Genomic DNA, 19,199 nt, shown 5'->3' with positions numbered 1-19,199 from the left:
TTTGTGCGCTGCCCACTATGGATAAGTTCCAACTCGCCCGCCTTTCGGTGCTACAACAGTGAAAAGGTTCGTTCCACCCGGTGGCAGCAGACGCGGCCTAAAAATTATTGGCGCTCTCGGAGGACATCTGGTTTGGCTCAATACTCATCAGATGGAGCCACGCTCTACAGACTCTGCTTCTGCAGTGGCATTTCTTGAAGAGAGGCACGAACATTAAAAGAAAAAGGGTCACGTGACGTCTGGGCGGCCAGCAGCAGCTTTTCCGCTCGCATCCCCTGGCGTGTCGTGTGGGCCTTATCCTTAGCCCCGCACCCTTATACCTAGCGCTGAGGCCAAACCTACGCCGCAGCAGCGTCAGCGCGAGGAGGAAGCGGTTGTGGACGTGGTGGGGTGTGCGCGTGTGCCATGGCTTGCAGTGGATTACGGCGCTGAAGAGGACCCGAGCGGAGTATGCAGCCGTCTTTCCAGGCCGGCAAACAGGCGGCTGCCTACCGGGACCCTGCTGGCCGGAGGCCCGTCTACGCCGCCAACCCGCGAAAGGTGACCCACCGGGGAGGGGCTGCTGCCGCTGTCAGCAGCACTCGCTGCCGTGCGCGCGCGGCCATCGGACGGCTGCTTGCTTGGATAGAAACGTCCCCCGTGTCGACGCCGCCGCTGGCTATTTCCCCGTTTCTCGTCCACCGCATAAAAAGTTGTGCCTGAGGCTGACACAAAGCTTTCAAGTGGCGTTCGAGAATGCCCACGATACGTGCGGGAACAATTGCCCTTTTTTTTTTTCCGCGCTGCTTTTAGTAGCCGATGAAAAACGCGCATTTGCTCCGCCGTGGGGAAGCGTTTGGGGGGGGGGGGGGGGAGACCCGAAAGATGGGCAACCCGGGCTGTTGACACGAACGTTTCCCAGTGAACCAAAATGCCCCCCCCCCCCCCCCCCCCCCCCCATGATGGAGACGAGTCTTCCTCGTCCGAGGCAAAAAAGCCGCCCGACATGTGACCAACTTGTCAGCGCACAGAGACGTCGTGGGGACATTTTGGGCGGCTTGTCAGAGTGCACTCGCCGGAACGAAGGATCCTCGGTAGGCGTTGCAATAATCGCGCGACTCGTCGTTGCGGGATGGCTCGCGTAAAGCATCTCGGCAACATCGGACGGCCGAAGCCTGGCATTGTTATTTTAGCGTCGGCGGCCGAGGCCTCTCGTGCAATCTCCGTGTTTTCCAGTGTGCAGCGAAGACAGCGCCAGGCTTAGTACTACTACTGTAATGTTTCGTCGAAACACTTCTCAGAAAATCGCCATCTGCGGCGATCGTTAAGCAGCTAGGCAGACGAGCGTAAATTATGGTAGGGGATCCCTTGATATTTGTTTTCCAACGTTATGCTTGAATGTCTTGACAATAAAGAATAACGCACCCTGAAATCGGGAGTCTTTCACATAGAGTTATTCAATGCGCGTCGCGTTTTCTCAATCCGTCCTTGTCCATTCGCGCCGTACGTTAAAATGAACTGTTACCAGGTCGGCCTATTTGTTACCCATGTGGTGTTTCCGGAATAATGAAGGTTAGTTCTGATGTGCCGCAAGTGTTATGCTTGGCCTTGCAATGCGGAGTGAATAAAGAATCCCCTACCGCCATTTATGTCGACGGTTTGTTGGAAGCCATTCATTATTATTTTGAGAAAATCACCGGCGGGCATAAATGTGCATTACAAGAAAGATTTTAGGGGTCGGAGGCGAACAGCATGTATACTCAGAGCTGGAGGAATGAAGCTGAAGTGGCAGAAAAACTGTACATCTCACACGCGCACACACAAAAAGGTGGCAGCTTTTTTTTGTGTCTGGTAGAAAACTTTATTGGGGTCCTTTACAAATGACAGGTGAAAAAATGCTAGAGCCGGCCTACAAGTTATGCTTAAAATGCTTATGCTATTGGCTGCTTGTTCTAATTTCTTGGTAGCTTCATCTGAAAACGGGGAAACCTCATCACTCACGTGTGGCAAGGGGCTGCCCTTTTGTCTCTAGCTGTGGTGCAAGTTTGATGTTGGCATTGCTTATGTGGTGAATATTGCCGTAACGGAGTGGGCAATGTTGTGTGGAGGATCCTCCTCTCTACGTGATTCCGATTTAGAGCCAGGGAAATCCCCCAATAGGCAAGCTGGCATTTTGTTGGTGCATAATCAAGCAGAATGAAATCTAGGGTTTTAAGTTGAATTGATGCTCCAGTGGCATCCTCACTCTATAGTAGTATTTTGGTTCAAGAAAACTTACTTTGCCAAATAAAAACACAAAACAACAAAATTAATGTTTCTGTGCCCAATATGGGTGCCCTGTCACAATGAATGAATGAAGGACGATGCAGTAGTCTTTAAAAGATGACTTCAGCAGAACTGTAATGACGTAGCCGAAAGACACACGGTTTTAAACGCCCTGGCAGAGCATCGCAAGAATGTGTTGACTGGAAATCTGCCTCCATCATGGAGAAAGAAAAGAAACTGTTATCATCCTGCCTGCTAGTTGGGCATTCAATCTGCTACTAACACGATATATCAGACACTGTGTTCACTCCACGAGGGACATGCAAGCATTTTGCATCTTTAGACAGACATAATATAAAGACCACCATGCATTGATTTATTGTGAACAAGGCACCTGCATTGGGCGCCGAAACGTGGATTCTGTTGTTTTGTGTTGTTCTTACTTGGTGAGTGTACGTTTTTTTAAACCATGCTTTTTCCTCCGCAGCTGATTTTTTGGCAAACCCTAGACTTTACAGTAGTATTATCACTCCTTGTGCTGAGAAGACTGGCATACTAAGAACATTTATGATGCCTCGATTTGAGGTTCCCACAGCGTGTCAAGTGGTAAAAATTTCCATCAAAGCAACCTAAGCTGCTGGCAATGCACAGGCTTACAATTTACCGGCTGTGAAGCTAATTGCGCTAATACGCTTGTCGATATGAGTTCAAAAAAGCACTAGAAGCTGGTTGTCGTCACAATGTGTCCTGCCTTTCTTAAAGCTGCTCCAATCCAGCACGCATATGATTTTTTAGCATGTTGCTACTACGTTACGCCGCCTTCCCAAGGTCCAGCAGACCAAGTGCTGCACTTGGTCTGCTGGTAGCAGCAGAACAAGCACCTCTGTTGTTCCTTCATGGCTGCTTCATTTTTTATTTTGCAATGTCATGTTTAAATGGTGTAACATGACTTTGTGCAGCATTTTCCACTATGCATCGGTAAATTAGAGGTCTTGCAAGTTTTAGCACCCACCACCAACATGGTTTTTAAGAAGTGTGGATATGCGGAGGATCTCTGATTGGTCAGCTATTTAAATCCAAAAATTGTTCATGGAGCGAGCAGTGCACGATCGCCTGTGATAAAACTGTCAAAGGAGCCCTTTTACTTGGCATGTTGAGAATAGCTTATTTTTATGCTGTTTTAAGCCAAAACAAGTGGCCACACCTTATTTCTCACTTGGGTTTGCAAGCTACATTTGGTGCTACCACATTCTGCTTGACTGCACATTATTTGAAAAGTGCTTCAGCAAAGAACTGCATGTGTGATACCATTTTGACCACAAGTGTGCATTCAGTTACGCTGCCAATCGAAATATGTGCAGTTTATTTGAATGGTGTGTATTATCTTGGGATCACAGGTATATAATATCTAGGTTCAAAAACATAATGCAACATGAAATCACGAAAAGTTACATGCTCTTATGTACAAATTAAGTTGGCACAGATTTTTATTTGACATCGAAGTACTTGTGTGCTACAGAGTGCTAGTATTTTTTTTTCTTGTATCGCCTTGGTGCACTATTCAAGAAACATTCCGATGCATTCTGGCAAGAGCAGTCCTGTTTCTTTGCTGTAAAACTGATGGCAGCTGCTATCAGTCGGCATTTTTTGTGCTCTCGTACATTGAACTTGCATATTTGAAAACTGGCCTTGTGGGAACCCTAGTAGCATGTTTAATTAGAAGGATCAATGAGGACAAACTGTTGATTTTGATTTGATCCTAGTAAGACTGTTTAGCAATTCAAATTTGTTGTAATCCGCAGAAAGCACTCATGATAAAGCTCTTATTCAAAATTTTTTCAGGCAATTTAGGAATTATGGGTACAAACAAATATGCAGTTTTCTGAAAAAAAAAAACAAATATATCATCATCATTCCTTTTCCCTTAAGGGCCCCTGACGGGGTATTACATAAGGGAGGGGGATGGGTCGAACAAGGATACACAGGGGCAATTCCAGACCGAGAACATAAAGTAGGTTAAAATTCAAGAATAGGAATTACAGGGCAATAATAAAAACAGAACTCGTTATACAACTAATAGCGTGATTATAAAAAAAATGAGAGAAAGGCAACTGTCTACACAGAAATTACTACGGTGTGGTTGTAAAATAAGTTTCTAATAAGGTTTTAAACTTAACAGTATTTCGTTCGTTGGCTATTGCATCTGGAAGCCGATTCCAATCCTCAATTGTTAACAGGAGGAAAGATTTGTCAAAAGCATTGGTTGTACCTTTTAAATTTTGGACACTGAAAGAATTGAAGAGATGGCGCGAAGTTGGAATTGGTGGGAGAAGCAAAGAGCCATGTAAGAATAATTGAAATACAGTTTGTGAAATAAACAAAGTGTGCTATTTTTCGTCCAAGATCCAGAGATGTGTGTGTGTGTGTGTGTGTATATATATATATATATATATATATATATATATATATATATATATATATATATATATATATATATATATTGTGAGTAACTAATTCATTTATGAGGACATGCATTTTATTTGGGGGTATTATTATAGCTTTAAAACTCAAGTTGCAGATGTAGACAACATTCATATTCCACTTTCACCTGTATGTTGGTTGGAGATTCATTCAAATGAAGATATTTGTAAGTGTTTCTTTTCATTTATTTATTTATTTTTGATTCCTCAAAGGTCCCATAGGGACATTACATGAGGGGTGGGCATGACACGGCACTTGAAAGAAGGGTAACAACATGGTAACGGCAACAGACTATGTACAGAAGTTATGGTGGCACTTCTATATAAGGGGTGCGGCACAATACTAGAAAGGAGGGTTACAATATCGTAGCGACAGCAACAGAATGGGTACATTAATTATGGGGGCACTACAATGGCGTGCTTGAAACGAGATTGGTCCATGATGGTAGCAACTTCGGCAGGTAGGTCATTCCAGTCTCGGGATGTGCGTATGAAAAATGATTGTTGGAATGTATTAGTATGGGCACGTTCCGGATAGACTGCGTTGGCGTGGCTAGTACGGAACGCAGTCCATCTGCAGTTTTCATCTGCAGTTTCAGCAAAAAGAGTATAAAATTGATGTATTCCCTAGGAAAATGGAAATTCATTTAGTACACTTTGTAATTGTTTTTTTGATGCTTTCTATAATTTGGCATTTGGTTAATTGACTTTTTTTCTTGGTCCCGTGAAGTCTGAATTAACAAGTTTTTAATGTATCGTTTCTGTTTAAAGAGACTTTCTACCACCTGGAAAATTTTTTCTGATTGTGCCACAAATGAAAAGATCGCTCATCACATTGGCAGCAATGAGAATGCTTCTGTTTCTTAAAAATGAAATATAATTTTAACTTGACGTTAAAAGTCGACAAAAAATGACTGCTGGTGTCACCCAACAGTGATGTGGTCAGTTTGCTGGTAGGACAAGAAATTCTTGCACAAATGAAAAGATCGCTCATCACATTGGCAGCAATGAGAATGCTTCTGTTTCTTAAAAAGGAAATATAATTTTAACTTGACGTTAAAAGTCGACAAAAATGACTGCTGGTGTCACCCAACAGTGATGTGGTCAGTTTACTGGTAGGACAAGAAATTCTTGCAGGTAGACTTATTTTGCTTAAGAACGAACATGTATAATCTCAAATTGTATTTAACGCACTTGAGGCAGCTTTAGGCTGCTCCAGATATTCATTTCGGCTTTTTTTTTCTCTCCCGCGTTTTAAGACGCACCCCTTGGGGCTGCCAGCAGTGAGTTTGCATGCCTGCCTGCCTGCAAACAGCAGAGAAATGCAAGCACGGTATTCGCTTCCACTCATAAGAACAGCAAAAAAGTGTCTGCATGCTTTACAACTGCTAAGGTATTTGTTTTAATTATCAACAAAACTTGATGAAGCCTGCAAAAACTGCATGTTATTTCAGTTTTTCACTTTTGCCGGCGCTACAATTGCCATTGTCTCCACTGACCAGTGTTGTGGGCATTCATCCCGCCGATATATGGAGACCGAACACAGATGGAAAAATTCTGTTTTAAAAATTTCTACACCCTTTCTAGAGAAACCACTGCAAGGTTAGATGCTTCAGATGGTAGCCTTTTATTGCAACACAAAACAGCAAAGCAGTGAAGGATGGTAGGCAGTTCCTTTACAGGAGGTGTTTCAATTCAAATGATCACAGATGTGCACTGAGAGAAATTAAATGCTTGAGGCCAGTCTCGTCTGTGTGGCTCACCTGTACAAAGCATGAGATGACGTTTTTATGCGTATTTGTAAACTACAATTTCACAATTTTGAATACACAGTTTTTATTGCGGCACGGTGCTTTGTGAGCAAGAAAACGCGCAAGAAGAAAAGCTTGGGAACCCTGCATCATAGATTTTGAAAACATATAGCTTCTAATTGATGAAAATGAAGTTTGTTGTCACCTTTGGGTGCCATAGATCTAGCATGCAGTTTCGTATCGTGAAAATATGAAAAATGCATCTTGAAAATTTTTATGTCGCGTGTGGAGATTTCGCCATGAAATACCAATATGAAACTTCAACCTTGATTTTTTTTGCCAATACTGAATGAGTGCAGTTCGTCAATTCAAACCAAGTCATTGCGTCTCCTTAGTGTCCCTTTTATTACAGTAGGCAAGCAATTTACCCAACAATTGCACGCTTGGACGTTGCAGTGCCGCACGTCGCCACTTGCAGATATCCGGCACATGCCTCATGCCCTTTTACTCATGACAGCTCGATGAAATTTTCTGGAACTTGATAGGTTAGGATCATGGCACCCACAGATGATAATATACTTCATTTTCATGGATTAGAAGCTCCGTGGGACCCAGTAAACACCACAAAGATTTATGACATTTCAGTGTTTAATGCTTTTCTTCAAGGTAGCGTCTCCTCCGACATTTTGTATTCGCAGGTTTCCTTGCTGACCAAACATCATCTCGTGGTAGGAGTGGTGTTCTCAAGACTGTGAACCCCTGCTTTACTAATACAGTCTATGCCCATTAAGGGGATAGGTGATAATGAGGCCAATATTACGTAGAAATGTTGGTAGATTTCGGTACCATGAGGCCATTTGTGACAGGTCCCACCTTTTTTCATAATATGAGATAGGTGCATGCAAGGAAATAAATTTCACTGAACACCATCTTTTTTTTTCACGAAGTACTTTGTGATGAGGGCCTGCTTAGCAGAGAGGCTTTGCATGTGACGTAAGCCTGTGATGTCTTGCTCGGCATGACTCTAAACACAAGTCCACTCTTGTTCACATTGGCGATGTTTCAGTCCTCATATTTCGCAACCAATTTGTCTGCCTCTCTGAGGCCTACGCTTTCATTGATGCTTTCGCGCTCTCTGCATATTGCACTAAACAGACACACCATGCCGGGTTTAATGATGGTGGTGGTTTGGGACGTTTGCCTGTGCGTGGTCAATGCAATGAACTGCATGAGATGACGCAGGAGTAGATCTCGAACAACATTTATAACAACAAAGGACTCTATCGACTATCACAAAGAGAAGCTCAGAAATACACACTTAAACTACCCAAGTCCAAGTGGCTACTGTCCAATCTACGTGGCTACACGATCGCTCGTGGTTTGATGAACCAGCGTCCCAAGGAGGGACAGTCCACGCACGGTGATGACCTTTGTCCGTAGCAAGCTCAGGCACGCAGGAGGCGCGTCCCGCGTGCGGTTTCGACAAGAGACAAGGCCTCTGTCAGGCCTCACGTTTGTAGACGGCTTTCAGCCGTTCCAGGTGGCGGCGGCGATCAGGATCCCTGTCCCGCACGCCGGCACAGCAGGAACTGTGCCCGGTGTCGGTAGCCCCAGACAGGAACCCCTGCTCCCAGCCTCGATCCCCAGGGAACAGACAGGAGGAGCTCTACGCATAGTGCCCTAGGCTGGTGTGTCCTAGCTGGAGCCACCACCAGGCAAGCACCAGGCCCTCTGTAAGCACGATCACGAAACCTCCAAGGACAGCGCCCTGGTCCAGCGTGCCCTTGGGCTAGGTCTTGCTCGACTCTGCGCGTTCCACACGCGCATTTTTTCTTTTGCCTCTTGTGCCGCCGCCTCACATGACACCTGTCGCTGGCTCATCTTCATGTCACCATCCTTTTCTTCCTTGGATGCCTCCCCCCCGCAGTGGCGTCTGTGAAAGCAGGCGTTTAGTGTGTAGCAATGAACCTGAGCTAACGGGGGGGGGGGAGTTGGATCTCCTCCCACGCCTAGCTGTGCGTGGAGCCATGTCCATCCTGGGGGCTGAGCTGATGCCGGGTGATTGGACCTTTGAGGCCCCCCCAGCAGAGGCAACACACCCCTTTTACTCCAGCTTCATGCAGATGGAGTCAAGACCCCCTGGGCTGACCCACCCAGGGGAAGCAATCACCTCTTCTTATCTCTCTCCCTACATCTTTGTCTTTATCTCTGGCTTATTATCTGTCCTGTCTTCTACTCTCTTCAGTTTACTTCGGAACTTCCTGGCAGCTAGGGTTAACCCTGTGCGAATAGCCTACCTTGGCAGCTAGGGTTAACCCTGTGCGAATAGCCTACCTTGGTCATGGCGCATTGGGTTATAGTAATGTTGTACGGCTTGCGTCTTCAGGTTTCAACATCCGAAAACCTTTAGTGTCTACTCGTTGGGCTCCTTGGTGGGTGGCCGCCAACACTTCTGAAGAAAATTAAACAGGTATGCATAAAGCTTTTTCTCTGTTAAGTGATCGTACTGCCTTCAACTGCCTACGCACCGAAGACTTAGGTTTTTTCAACTGATCAAATGAAAACTTCCTTCATTTTCATGTCATACACAGTGAGAAAAGTGGCAAGCAAGCCAGAACTGTATCCCTTTTTGTAGTAGCCAGGTGCCTTACAGAAGCTGTTGGGGCCGGTTACAAAGTTACCAAAATGGCCAGCGAAGTTCTCCTCCTCGAAAAAAAGGACAGCTACACAATCTTTCAACTTTCGGTGACACTCCGATCATTGTAACACCACACCGATCAATGAACACTACTCGTGGAGTGTTATCTCGCACTGATTTGCTTGGCCTGACTGAAGCGGAACTATTGTACAGGTGGAAGAGTAAGAATTTGACCAATGTACAAAGGATTATCATCAGAAGAGACAACAAGCAAGCACCAATGAAACACCTAATACTCGCGTTCGCTTCCAGTAATCTGCCAAAAACTATTCAAGCTGGGTACACAAAGACTTGATCAGGCCATACATACCTAACCCACATCGTTGTTTTAAATGCCAGAGCTATGGCCACGGCTAACAAAGCTGTTGTGGTCACCAAACTTGTGCACAATATGGAGTGTTAGGCCACAATTCCGACAACTGCAAAGAACCGTCACACTGTGTGAACTATGGTGAAAACCATGTCGCATACTCGCGGTCCTGTTCATTTTGGAAAAAAGAAAAAGATATCTCATTGAAGATGAAAGAAAACATCACATTCAAAGAAGCAAGAAGAAGAGTCTCATCATTTTATGGCCCCACATGTGGTTATGCGGCACATCAGGGGGAACCTTCGCACTAGCCCTCGCCACTCCTTTGGGCTGCGCAGAACGAGCCCTCGAAGACTTCGATCAGGCTATACATACCTAACTGCTGTCGTTGTTTTAAATGCCAGAGGTATGGCGACGGCTCACAAAGCTGTCATGGTCACCAAACTTTTGCACAATGTGGAGTCTCGGGCCACGATTCCGACAACTGCAAAGAACCGGCACACTGTGTGAGCTGTGGCGGAAATCATGTCGTCTACTCACGGTCCTGTTCATTTTGGAATAAAGAAAGAGATCATCACATTGAAGGTAAAAGAAAACATCACATTCAAAGAAGCAAAAAGAAGAGAGTAGCCATTTTATGGCCCCACATATGGTTATGCGGCACATCAGGGGGGCACCGCCGCACCAGCCCTCACCACTCCTTCGGCCAGCGCAGAGCAAGCTGTCGGCTGTGGCGCCTGCCCCCAAAGCGGCAGTAGTTCATATTTGCAAGATTGTTTCAGCGCGCGAACAAACGAAAAAGGACAGGGTAGACAGAAAGAGCGCTGACTTCCAACTAATTTTATTTCACAGAGTGGCAAGAATATATACGTCTAAAAAGGATGATTACAGAGTATGAAGGTAAAAAGCAAGCCTAATCTACACACTAGTAACTAGGCACGTGTGATGGGTCCTCTACTGCCTCAAAGACCAGTCAGGTAATCACGTTCAGCCTGTGATAAAGCAACCGATGAAGTGCTTACGCCTTTATCTCCTAGCAAGTGTATTTTTTTGGCTTCGATAATTTCTTGGGTAAGCTTGGTCCCTGTGCCTTGCCAATATAGAGCACTGATCAAAGAGGGGGGTGCACCCACAATCTCTGCAATGAATGCCAAGATTCCCTTGTACCACATTGTGCACATTGTTTCGGTGTTCTCGAAGGCGGTCATTTATGCACCGGCCGGTTTGGCCGACATAGATGCACCCACACGTCAGTGGAATCACGTATACGACTCCCACTGCGCATGGGTCGTAGCGTGTCCTGTGCGCGACAGAGCACGAGGCAGAATTTGCGCGAGGTGTATTGACCCATTTGCAAAGCTTGTGCAATTTTTCCGGTGCTGAAAAAACCACAAGAATGTTGGCGTCTCGAGCAATCTTTTTTATCCAGTGTGAGACGTCATGCACGTAAGGTAGTACGACAGGCCGGCTCTTTTTGACACTGTTGCGCTTATCCGGTCTGTCGCCTGGCTTCACGACAGTGACCAGCTTTTCCGCTACCGAAACGAGAACGTGCGCGGGGTAACCAGCTTTGTTGAGACTCTCCACTGCGGTGTACCATGGGGTGTACCATGCGGTGTACCATGTGGGTGCGGTGTATTATGTGGGCGTAGGACTTCTTTAGGGCGTTTGCAAGGCAGAGGTTAGCATTGCCCCGCTGGACCAATTTAGAATGGGCTGAGCTGAAAGGCAGAAATGGCTTGCCGCTTCTTGGTTCATATATCCAGCAAACATGTCGGGGTTCTAGCAAAAGCTTCAAATCTAGAAATTTCAGGTTGATATCAGTGGGTGATTCATACATTAAAACTAGTGGTTTCAGGCACTCTCGGAAAAACAGTCAACACGTCAGAGGAAATGGTCTGAAAATTTTGGCTATCACATTTCAACAACACTAAATAATCATCAACAAAACGGCAAACTTTAAAAACCACAGAGTCATCAATCTTGTTTGACAAGACGCGATCATGATGTGCTAGAAATATGTCACTGAGAATGGGTGCCAAACATGAACGAATGCATACTCCACTTTTTTGTAAGTAGTTTTTGTCATCCTATGATACAAAAATGGCCTTCAAATAGAAACTGAGTAATTCTATTAAGCTGCTGTTACTAATTCCAGTACGCGTTTGAAACGCTGATGACCCGAAATTGTCTATGGATGCCTCTACACATTTTAGTAGTTGATCATGTGGCAAAGAGTAATACAAGTCCTTAATATCCACAGACATTGCCTGTAGTCCTGTGTTAGTTCACCCAATAATGTCAATAACAGCGTCAGAGTTTGTGACCAAAAAAGGGCCGTCTATTGTTACATTTTTTTAGCTTTTCTTGCAAGAAAAGTGCTACCGACTTTTGCCAGGTCCCCCTTTCTGTTACAATGACCTGCAATGGGCAGTCAAATTTGTGAGTTTTTGCAGAAAAGAACAAGTCAAGGCTAAGCTTTTTGCAGCTATCTATCGCCTTTGAAAGCTTCTGAAACCCCAGATGAACGCAATCCAAGAGTGCTGTGTGCAGAAGAGACACACTTAAAACGAACACGCACAAACTTTCTATGTAACTTTGTAATCTTCCAAAGGGATAGAGATGATGCCATGCCATCATGCGGTGCTGTAGCTGTTATAGTTATTCACAGGATAGCATGTACGCAATTACCCCTTCTAACTTCCTTCGAGCCCCGCCGCGGTGGTCTAGTAGCTAAGGTACTCGGCTGCTGACCCGCAGGTCGCGGGATCGAATCTCAGCTGCGCGGCTGCATTTTCGATAGAGACGAAAATGTTGTAAGCCCGTGTGCTCAGATTTGCGTGCACGTTAAAAAACCCCAATAGGATGGAAAGGTGGGCTAGTTGGTAATTCATGATGGTTCAGCGAACTGGGAGGGCGGCCCCAGTTCGCTGAACCTTTCTTTGCTTTCCCAGTTCGCTGAACCTTTCTTTGCTTTGTGTCTGTGATTACCCCCGCGCTCCCAGTTCGCTGAACCATCATAACAAACCCCAGGTGGTCTAAATTTCCAGAGCTCTCCACTACGGCGTCTCTCATAATATGTTGGTTTTGGGACGTTAAAGCCCTCATATTATCAAACTTCCCTCAAGGCAGTGGCTGTCAAAGCAGTTCATCTGAACAAACTCGTCACCGTCTTCTCTATGTACATACCTCCACACCACCATCTTGAAAAACGGGAATTACAGTCTTTAATAGACGAACAACCTCAACCTTATCTGGTCCTTCGGGATCTGAACGCACATAGCGGTCTGGAGGGTGATTCTCGCTGTGATGCACTAGGTCGTCTCATTGAACAGTTTCTCTTCTCTTCCGGTGCCTGTTTCTTAAGCAGGAAGAAACCAACGTACTATAACATTGCCAGCAAAACATACTCGTCTATAGACCTCAGTATCGTATCTCCTTCACTTCCACCCTACTGAAATGGAAAGTCATAAATAATTCATATGGAAGTGACCATTTTCCTTTAGTTTTGTGTACACCAACATCATATGAATGTCCTCCACATCTTCCCAAATGCCTGATAAACAAAGCCGACTGGGAACACTTTTATAACATTACTCATTTAAGTTGGACTGACATATGTGGGTTAGATATAGATGAAGCTGTGCAGTACTTCACAGCTTTTATTACTGACGCAGCGGTCAAGTACATCCCGCAAAAATCTGGACTGCCCGGCAAGTGACGCGTGCCAGGGTGGAACATTGAATGTCGAAATGCGCGGAAGGAGCAGAACAGGGCATGGAGATTGCTGCGGAAATCACCGAGAGCGGATAATCTTCACAGCTTCAAGAAAATAAAATCTCAAGGTAGGAGAACGCATCGGCATGCCAGAAGGAAAAGTTGGCACAAGTTTTTAACAGGGATCAACTCGTATACACAGGAGGCTGGAGTCTGGAACACGGTCTGTAGGGTAACAGGAAGATAAATACACACTCCCGCTCGTAAACCACATGGTGATAGCTTGGAAGATCAGGCGAACTTTCTTGGCGCACATTTCAAACGGGTGTCCAGCTTGTCAAACTATACTGACGCTTTCCAATAAATACAAAACGAGAATCCAGAAGCAGAAACTATAACACAAATGTACAAAACACGAAGCATACAACCTAGCTTTCAGCTTAGCTGAGCTCCAAACATCACTAAACTTCTGCAGTAACCTCGCCCCAGGTTCTGATCGAGTGGTGTACTATATGTTGAAAAACCTACCAATTGAAATGCAAAAAAACCTTACTTTGCTTGTACAATGCTATCTGGTTTTCGTGCTATCCCTACTTCCTGGAAAGAGGCTATTGCTATCCCTACTTCCTGGAAAGAGGCTATTGTTATTCCCATTTTAAAAGAGGGCAAGGACCCTTCAGTTTCAAGTTATAGGCCTATTGCACTTACAAGCTGCTTGTGCAAACTTTTTGAAAAATTTATAATTTACCAACTTGTACAGTATGGTCCACTGTTAAAGGGAACACTCGAATGTACGCCATCAATATTTCTGGCCCTCTATAAGAGCAAGTGGATTAAGAAACATGCTTCATGCAAGTCAATAGTCTGTCAAGAGGAGTCGAACTTTCAATCTGTCTTATGCATATCTAAGCCGCTATGATTCCATAAGATAGCAAAATCTAAACATGCCGCTCACACAAGTGTCCCCTTTAACAGTAAACTTGTCTACATTTCCTTGAAACAAAGAATTCGCTCAACCCATTTCATTGCGGGTTTCGAGAAGGCAGATCCACCTGTTACAATACATGACATTCACTCAACAGAGCGGAGGTGGCACATTGTATTCTAGGTCGGCCAGAGCTTCGGCGAACCCGTGCTCCTGCGCAGTGCGACCGTCACGAGATCGGCGAGCCGTGCTTCTAGCTGGTGATGATGATGTTCGTCTCCGATTACACAGCTGCTATCCTTCTTAAAAGTTCAAACGATCAGGAGCGCGGTGCTTTCACGTTGAGAGCCGCAAAGGTCGAGTTGCTGGAATCGGTGAATCTCTTGCGCTTTCACCCGAAAGTTGACGGGCCGATTGCGTGTCGGTGTCGCACGATTCGTCATCTGAAACGTCCCATCGTCGCACTTGGTCGAAGTGCTGCCGTTCCGTTCTCTCAGTCGTATCCACTGGGATCATGCGCTTGCCCTGATGATCCCGCAAGATACCTGGTATCCACCTTTTCCTTGGCCGGAACGTTTGTGTCCAAACACACTGTTCTGCTGGCCATCGCTGTTCTCGTTCGTTGCATGGCTTTGCTCTTACAGCATCTGTGGTAGGCATAATGCAGTCGAGTTTCGTTTGTATTTCATACCCCAGCAAAAGCTCCGCTGGAGACTTGCCCTTCTTCACTGGCGTGCGGTGGTAATGGAACAGAAATCTTGAAAGTCGAGCTTGCAGTGGAATTTCTTTGTTTTTATTCAAGTCTTCCTTCAACGTTCTTACGGCTCTCTCTGCTAAACCATTTGATTCGGGATGATAAGGTGCTGTCGTGAAGTGTTACTTTGTTCTTAGCTAGGAAACTGCGGAATCAGAAACCCGATAACTGAGGTCCATTATCCGTCACAAGAGTATGTGGTACACTGAACCACGCCAACACTGCCCTCAGGGCCTCTACTGTCACATCTGCTGTTGCAGATTTCGCTAGAACTGCTTCCATATACTTCGTTTCGGCTACTACAACTACCAATATCATGTGTCCTGCAATAGGACCTGCATAGTTGGCGTGCAATCGGCTCCATACTACTGTCACATCTGCTGTTGCAGATTTCGCTAGAACTGCTTTCATATACTTCGTTTCGGCTACTACAACTACCAATATCATGTGTCCTGCAATAGGACCTGCATAGTTGGCGTGCAGTCGGCTCCATGTCTCTCCCGTCGTGGGCCATGGTACTGGTGTTTGCGCTGGAGGCATCGCCACAGCATATATACAATCAGGACATTCATGCATCAATCGCTCAATCTCACTGTCTACACCTGGAAACCAAAACGGGTATCTTGCAATGTTCTTCATGGTCGCCGTGCCTGGGTGTGTTTCATGAAGCAAGTCCACGATTCATCGATTTAGAGCAGCGGGAAACACGATGCGGTGTCCCCAGTAGACCAAGTCGTTGGTAGTAAATAAGCTCAGCCTTCTTGCTGAGGTACGGCCGGAAGCAGCTCTGCTCTTCTGACGAAAATTTTGGCCAGTTTTTCCTACTTCAGAATTTAACTTGCTGCAGCAAAGGATTCGTTTCTGTAAAATGTACCACATCGCTGACAGTAATCTCTTCTTTTTCCAAGCTATTCGAGTACAGGACATATTCTGGCAAAATTTCTGTGCTGGTATCGTGCAGTGTGTTCGGTAATGGCAGGCGACTTAAGGCATCAGCATTTAAGTATTCGGTTTCTCTGCAATACTGCAGTGTGTAAATATAATTGTCCAAGAGAAGAACCCACCTCTGAATCCTTGCCGCAGCCATGGGAGAATGGCTTTTCCTAGGTTAAACAAACCCGTCAGTGGTTTATGGTCGGTCACCAAAACGAATTGATTGCCATATAAGTAGTCCTTAAATCACGTCAGTGGTTTATGGTCGGTCACCAAAACGAAGTGATTGCCATATAAGTAGTCCTTAAATCGCGTCAGGCCGAATACAAGGACCAATGCTGCTTTTTTTTAGCTGGGAGTTGTTTCCACTTTGGACAAAGTTCTGGAGCGGAATCCAATCAGATAGTCTGTGCCATTGTTGCGATGGGAAAGTACTGCTCCCGCTCCTACAGATGAAGCGTCACATCCCAACTTCAAAGGTTTTCTGGGTCAAAGTGTTTCAAAAACTGTGACCTTGTATAGCCTGCTTAACCTTTCGAACTGCTTTCTTGTGTACCTGCTGCCATTTCCATGTAGCTCCTTTAGTTAGCAGATTGTATAATGGCGCTAGTACTGTGGAAAGGCTCGGTAAAAATTTGGCATAATAGTTGATTAAGCCCAAGAAGGATTTCCGTTCACTCATTGACTTGTGGACTGGTGCTTGAAGAACTGCTTCAATGTTATTGTCCTTTGATTTGAGCTTATTAGTATCAACTCGATGTCTAAGGAAGGTGACTTCTTGTCTGAATTTGGGTTTCTTGATGTTTAGCATAAGACCATAGTCTCGTAAGTGCAGCAAGACTTGCTTTAGCAATGAAGTGTCATTGCGCTTCTCAGCCACTTTGTTGTCATGCAGATATGCTTGTACACCTGGGAAATAAATCCTTGAATAAGGAATCCATATGCCTCTGGAAGATAGCTGGAGCTGACCTAATCCCAAAAGGAAGCCTATTGAAGCAAGACAGGCTCTTGTGAGTGCTTATGACTGTCAGCTTCTTGGCCTCGTCGTCCAGGGGCAGCTGGTTGTATGCTTCAGTCAAATCCAGTGTACTAAATACTTCACCGCCATTCAGCCGCACGAAGATGTCATCCACATGAGATGGTAGGTACTGTTCAGTCACTGTGGCTGTGTACGCTGTCAGGCGAAAATTCCCACACAGTCGAATGGATGCATCAGTCTTAACAACTGGAACCACTAGCATTGCCCATTCTGCTGCTATAACTAGTGATATCACATAGTCGGTTGACAATCGGTCCAAAGCATCAGACCCCTTGGTTGTCAAAGCGTATGGCACGGTACACGCTTTGCAAAAGCGGGGCGTGGCATTTTTCTTCAAGATATGCTTCACAGATGGACCTTTGTATAGTTCTAAACCTGGCGCAAACACATCTTCGAACTCCTTGAGCAAAGTGTGAAGTTCCTGGCTAGTGCGGTCTTCCTTGCGCGTGTTGCGATTTGCGACGACATTTGGCCTCAACAGGGCCTCTTCACGATTGTTAAAGAGCCAGTAAACAGCCCTGAGGTCTAAAAATTTTCAAGAAGAGATATATGTGTAGTTTTTCTTTGCGAATATGCTGCGGCAAGAATTTTGTGAATATGTGCTATATTAAGGAAGTTACAGGGGTTAAAACATCGATCTAAGCTGGTTTCAAATTTTCGCGCGGCCTCGCCCCCTTTCTCCCTTCCATAAAGGGAAGGCGTAGCCCATCGTTGTGTCTCTGCCCACTTCGGCAACGTGACACCTCGTCAGTGATTGACGTCATCGGCGAACTTGATCAGTTGCAGTGTACTTCTGCTTGCTGCGAAGCGTGGTTGTTTGTTTACCGTTTGCCACCAGCCGCAGGTCTACCGTATAAGCGTCGGGTGCAAAGTGTCGATCAGGTCCCCGGTGTACGTCGCTGGATGGCCGATTCGCTTCAGCCATGCAGCGCGTAGGGCCCCATTGTGAGGCACCCGGTGCTGATGCTTCTTCGCTGCCCCAGTCGCTCGATTTGTAGCCGACGACAGAGCAACGTTTTTTACCCGTGTTGCTCATGTCAAGGGCAAAGTACATTTGTACGTGCGCACAGGCGCTGTAGTTGAGTGAGGAGTGTACATGTGCACGCGACAGCTGCGAGGCTGGTTCTTTCACCGTAGTGCCAAGAAACAAGGGGCAGTTTCGTAGCTGTGGGTGGGAACAGGAATTGACTTTGACTTCACTACGGTTTTTTTCACACCTGATCTGGACCAATCGGCGAGCTGCATGCTACGTCACGTCGCCGATTGCCGAGTTGACATCACTGCGCGTGCAAAGGGGTCCGTCAGGCGTAGGCAAGATGTGCGGGAATAGTTTTTCGAAATAGAGGCTCTGCGCGGCGCGCAGCACTGTGATATTCAGAAAACGTGATCGCTGTGGTCTAATCTACGAATTACCGAGCTTGTATGTGGGTGTAAAAAAAAGTCTGAGCCTGTTTTACTGGCCCTTTAAATGCCTTGGTGGTATCCCTTTTCCATAACGCTGGTCCAGGTGTATCGACAATAACCAGGGTGCCCTGTACATCGTGCCCCTCACAGGTCGATTTCATGTGCACTTCTCCAACCACTGGAAGTTCTCCCAAAAAACATGACAATCACTGTCAAGCTGTCAGTTGTAATTGAACCGCATCATTGAAGTTGATAAAGTTGATTTGTACAGCACTGTCAAGGGCTACCATTCTCGCGAGCACAACGCTACATATCGGCTTATCGTTTATGGTGTTCCTAATACCCATGTGTGTGTTTGCATCATTATACAACTGTAAACAACGGGTATACAAAATATTTGGACCTGTCAATGCATGTCTGTGGGTACATTCGTACTTATATTTAGTGATATTTTGTAACGTTCCGCTCACTGAACAAATTACAGCACAGTCAGCTTCCCTTCGCATGTTTTGCATAACATCTATCCCCAGCGTACGGAGATCTGTGGAATCTCTTTCAGTGTATAGTGTCATTTGTCGGAGAAACAAAAATTTTGAGCCGACTTTGAGAATTTATAGTGATTGATTGGTATGTGGGGTTCAACGTCCCAAAACCACCATACGATTATGAGAGACGCCGTAGTGGACGGCTCCGGTAATTTTGACCACCTGGGGTTCTTTAATGTGCACCCAAATCTGAGTACACGGGCCTACAGCATTTCGGCCTCCATCGGAAATGCAGCCGTCGCAGCCGGGATTCGATCCCGCAACCTGCGGGTGAGCAGCTGAGTACCTTAGCCACTAGACCACCGCGGCGGGGCAAGAATATATTGTGAATTCCATGCCATGTTCCACGTCATAATATATGGCTCGCCTGTTCTCTGAAACCTCAACTTCCGAGCAGCA

General features: G+C 45.7%; 1 protein-coding gene across 4 annotated transcripts in view; it reads left to right on the top strand.

Moving 5' to 3' along the window:
* The first annotated feature begins 248 nt into the window (after positions 1-248).
* Positions 249-19,199, top strand: part of LOC119178215 (RNA-binding motif, single-stranded-interacting protein 1) — a 300,933-nt gene continuing 281,982 nt past the window's right edge. The window contains exon 1 of one of the 4 annotated variants that reach the window (XM_075877742.1): positions 249-540. In XM_075877742.1, the coding sequence (XP_075733857.1) occupies positions 451-540 (90 nt within the window). In that variant the 5' untranslated portion in view covers positions 249-450. The remainder of the gene's footprint in view (positions 541-19,199) is intronic. The other 3 variants (XM_037429409.2, XM_037429408.2, XM_037429407.2) reach the window with 3 other exon arrangements.

Source organism: Rhipicephalus microplus, chromosome 1 (assembly GCF_043290135.1).
Source record: "Rhipicephalus microplus isolate Deutch F79 chromosome 1, USDA_Rmic, whole genome shotgun sequence".
Taxonomy (NCBI): domain Eukaryota; kingdom Metazoa; phylum Arthropoda; class Arachnida; order Ixodida; family Ixodidae; genus Rhipicephalus; species Rhipicephalus microplus.
This window is presented reverse-complemented; position numbering and strand designations above follow the sequence as displayed.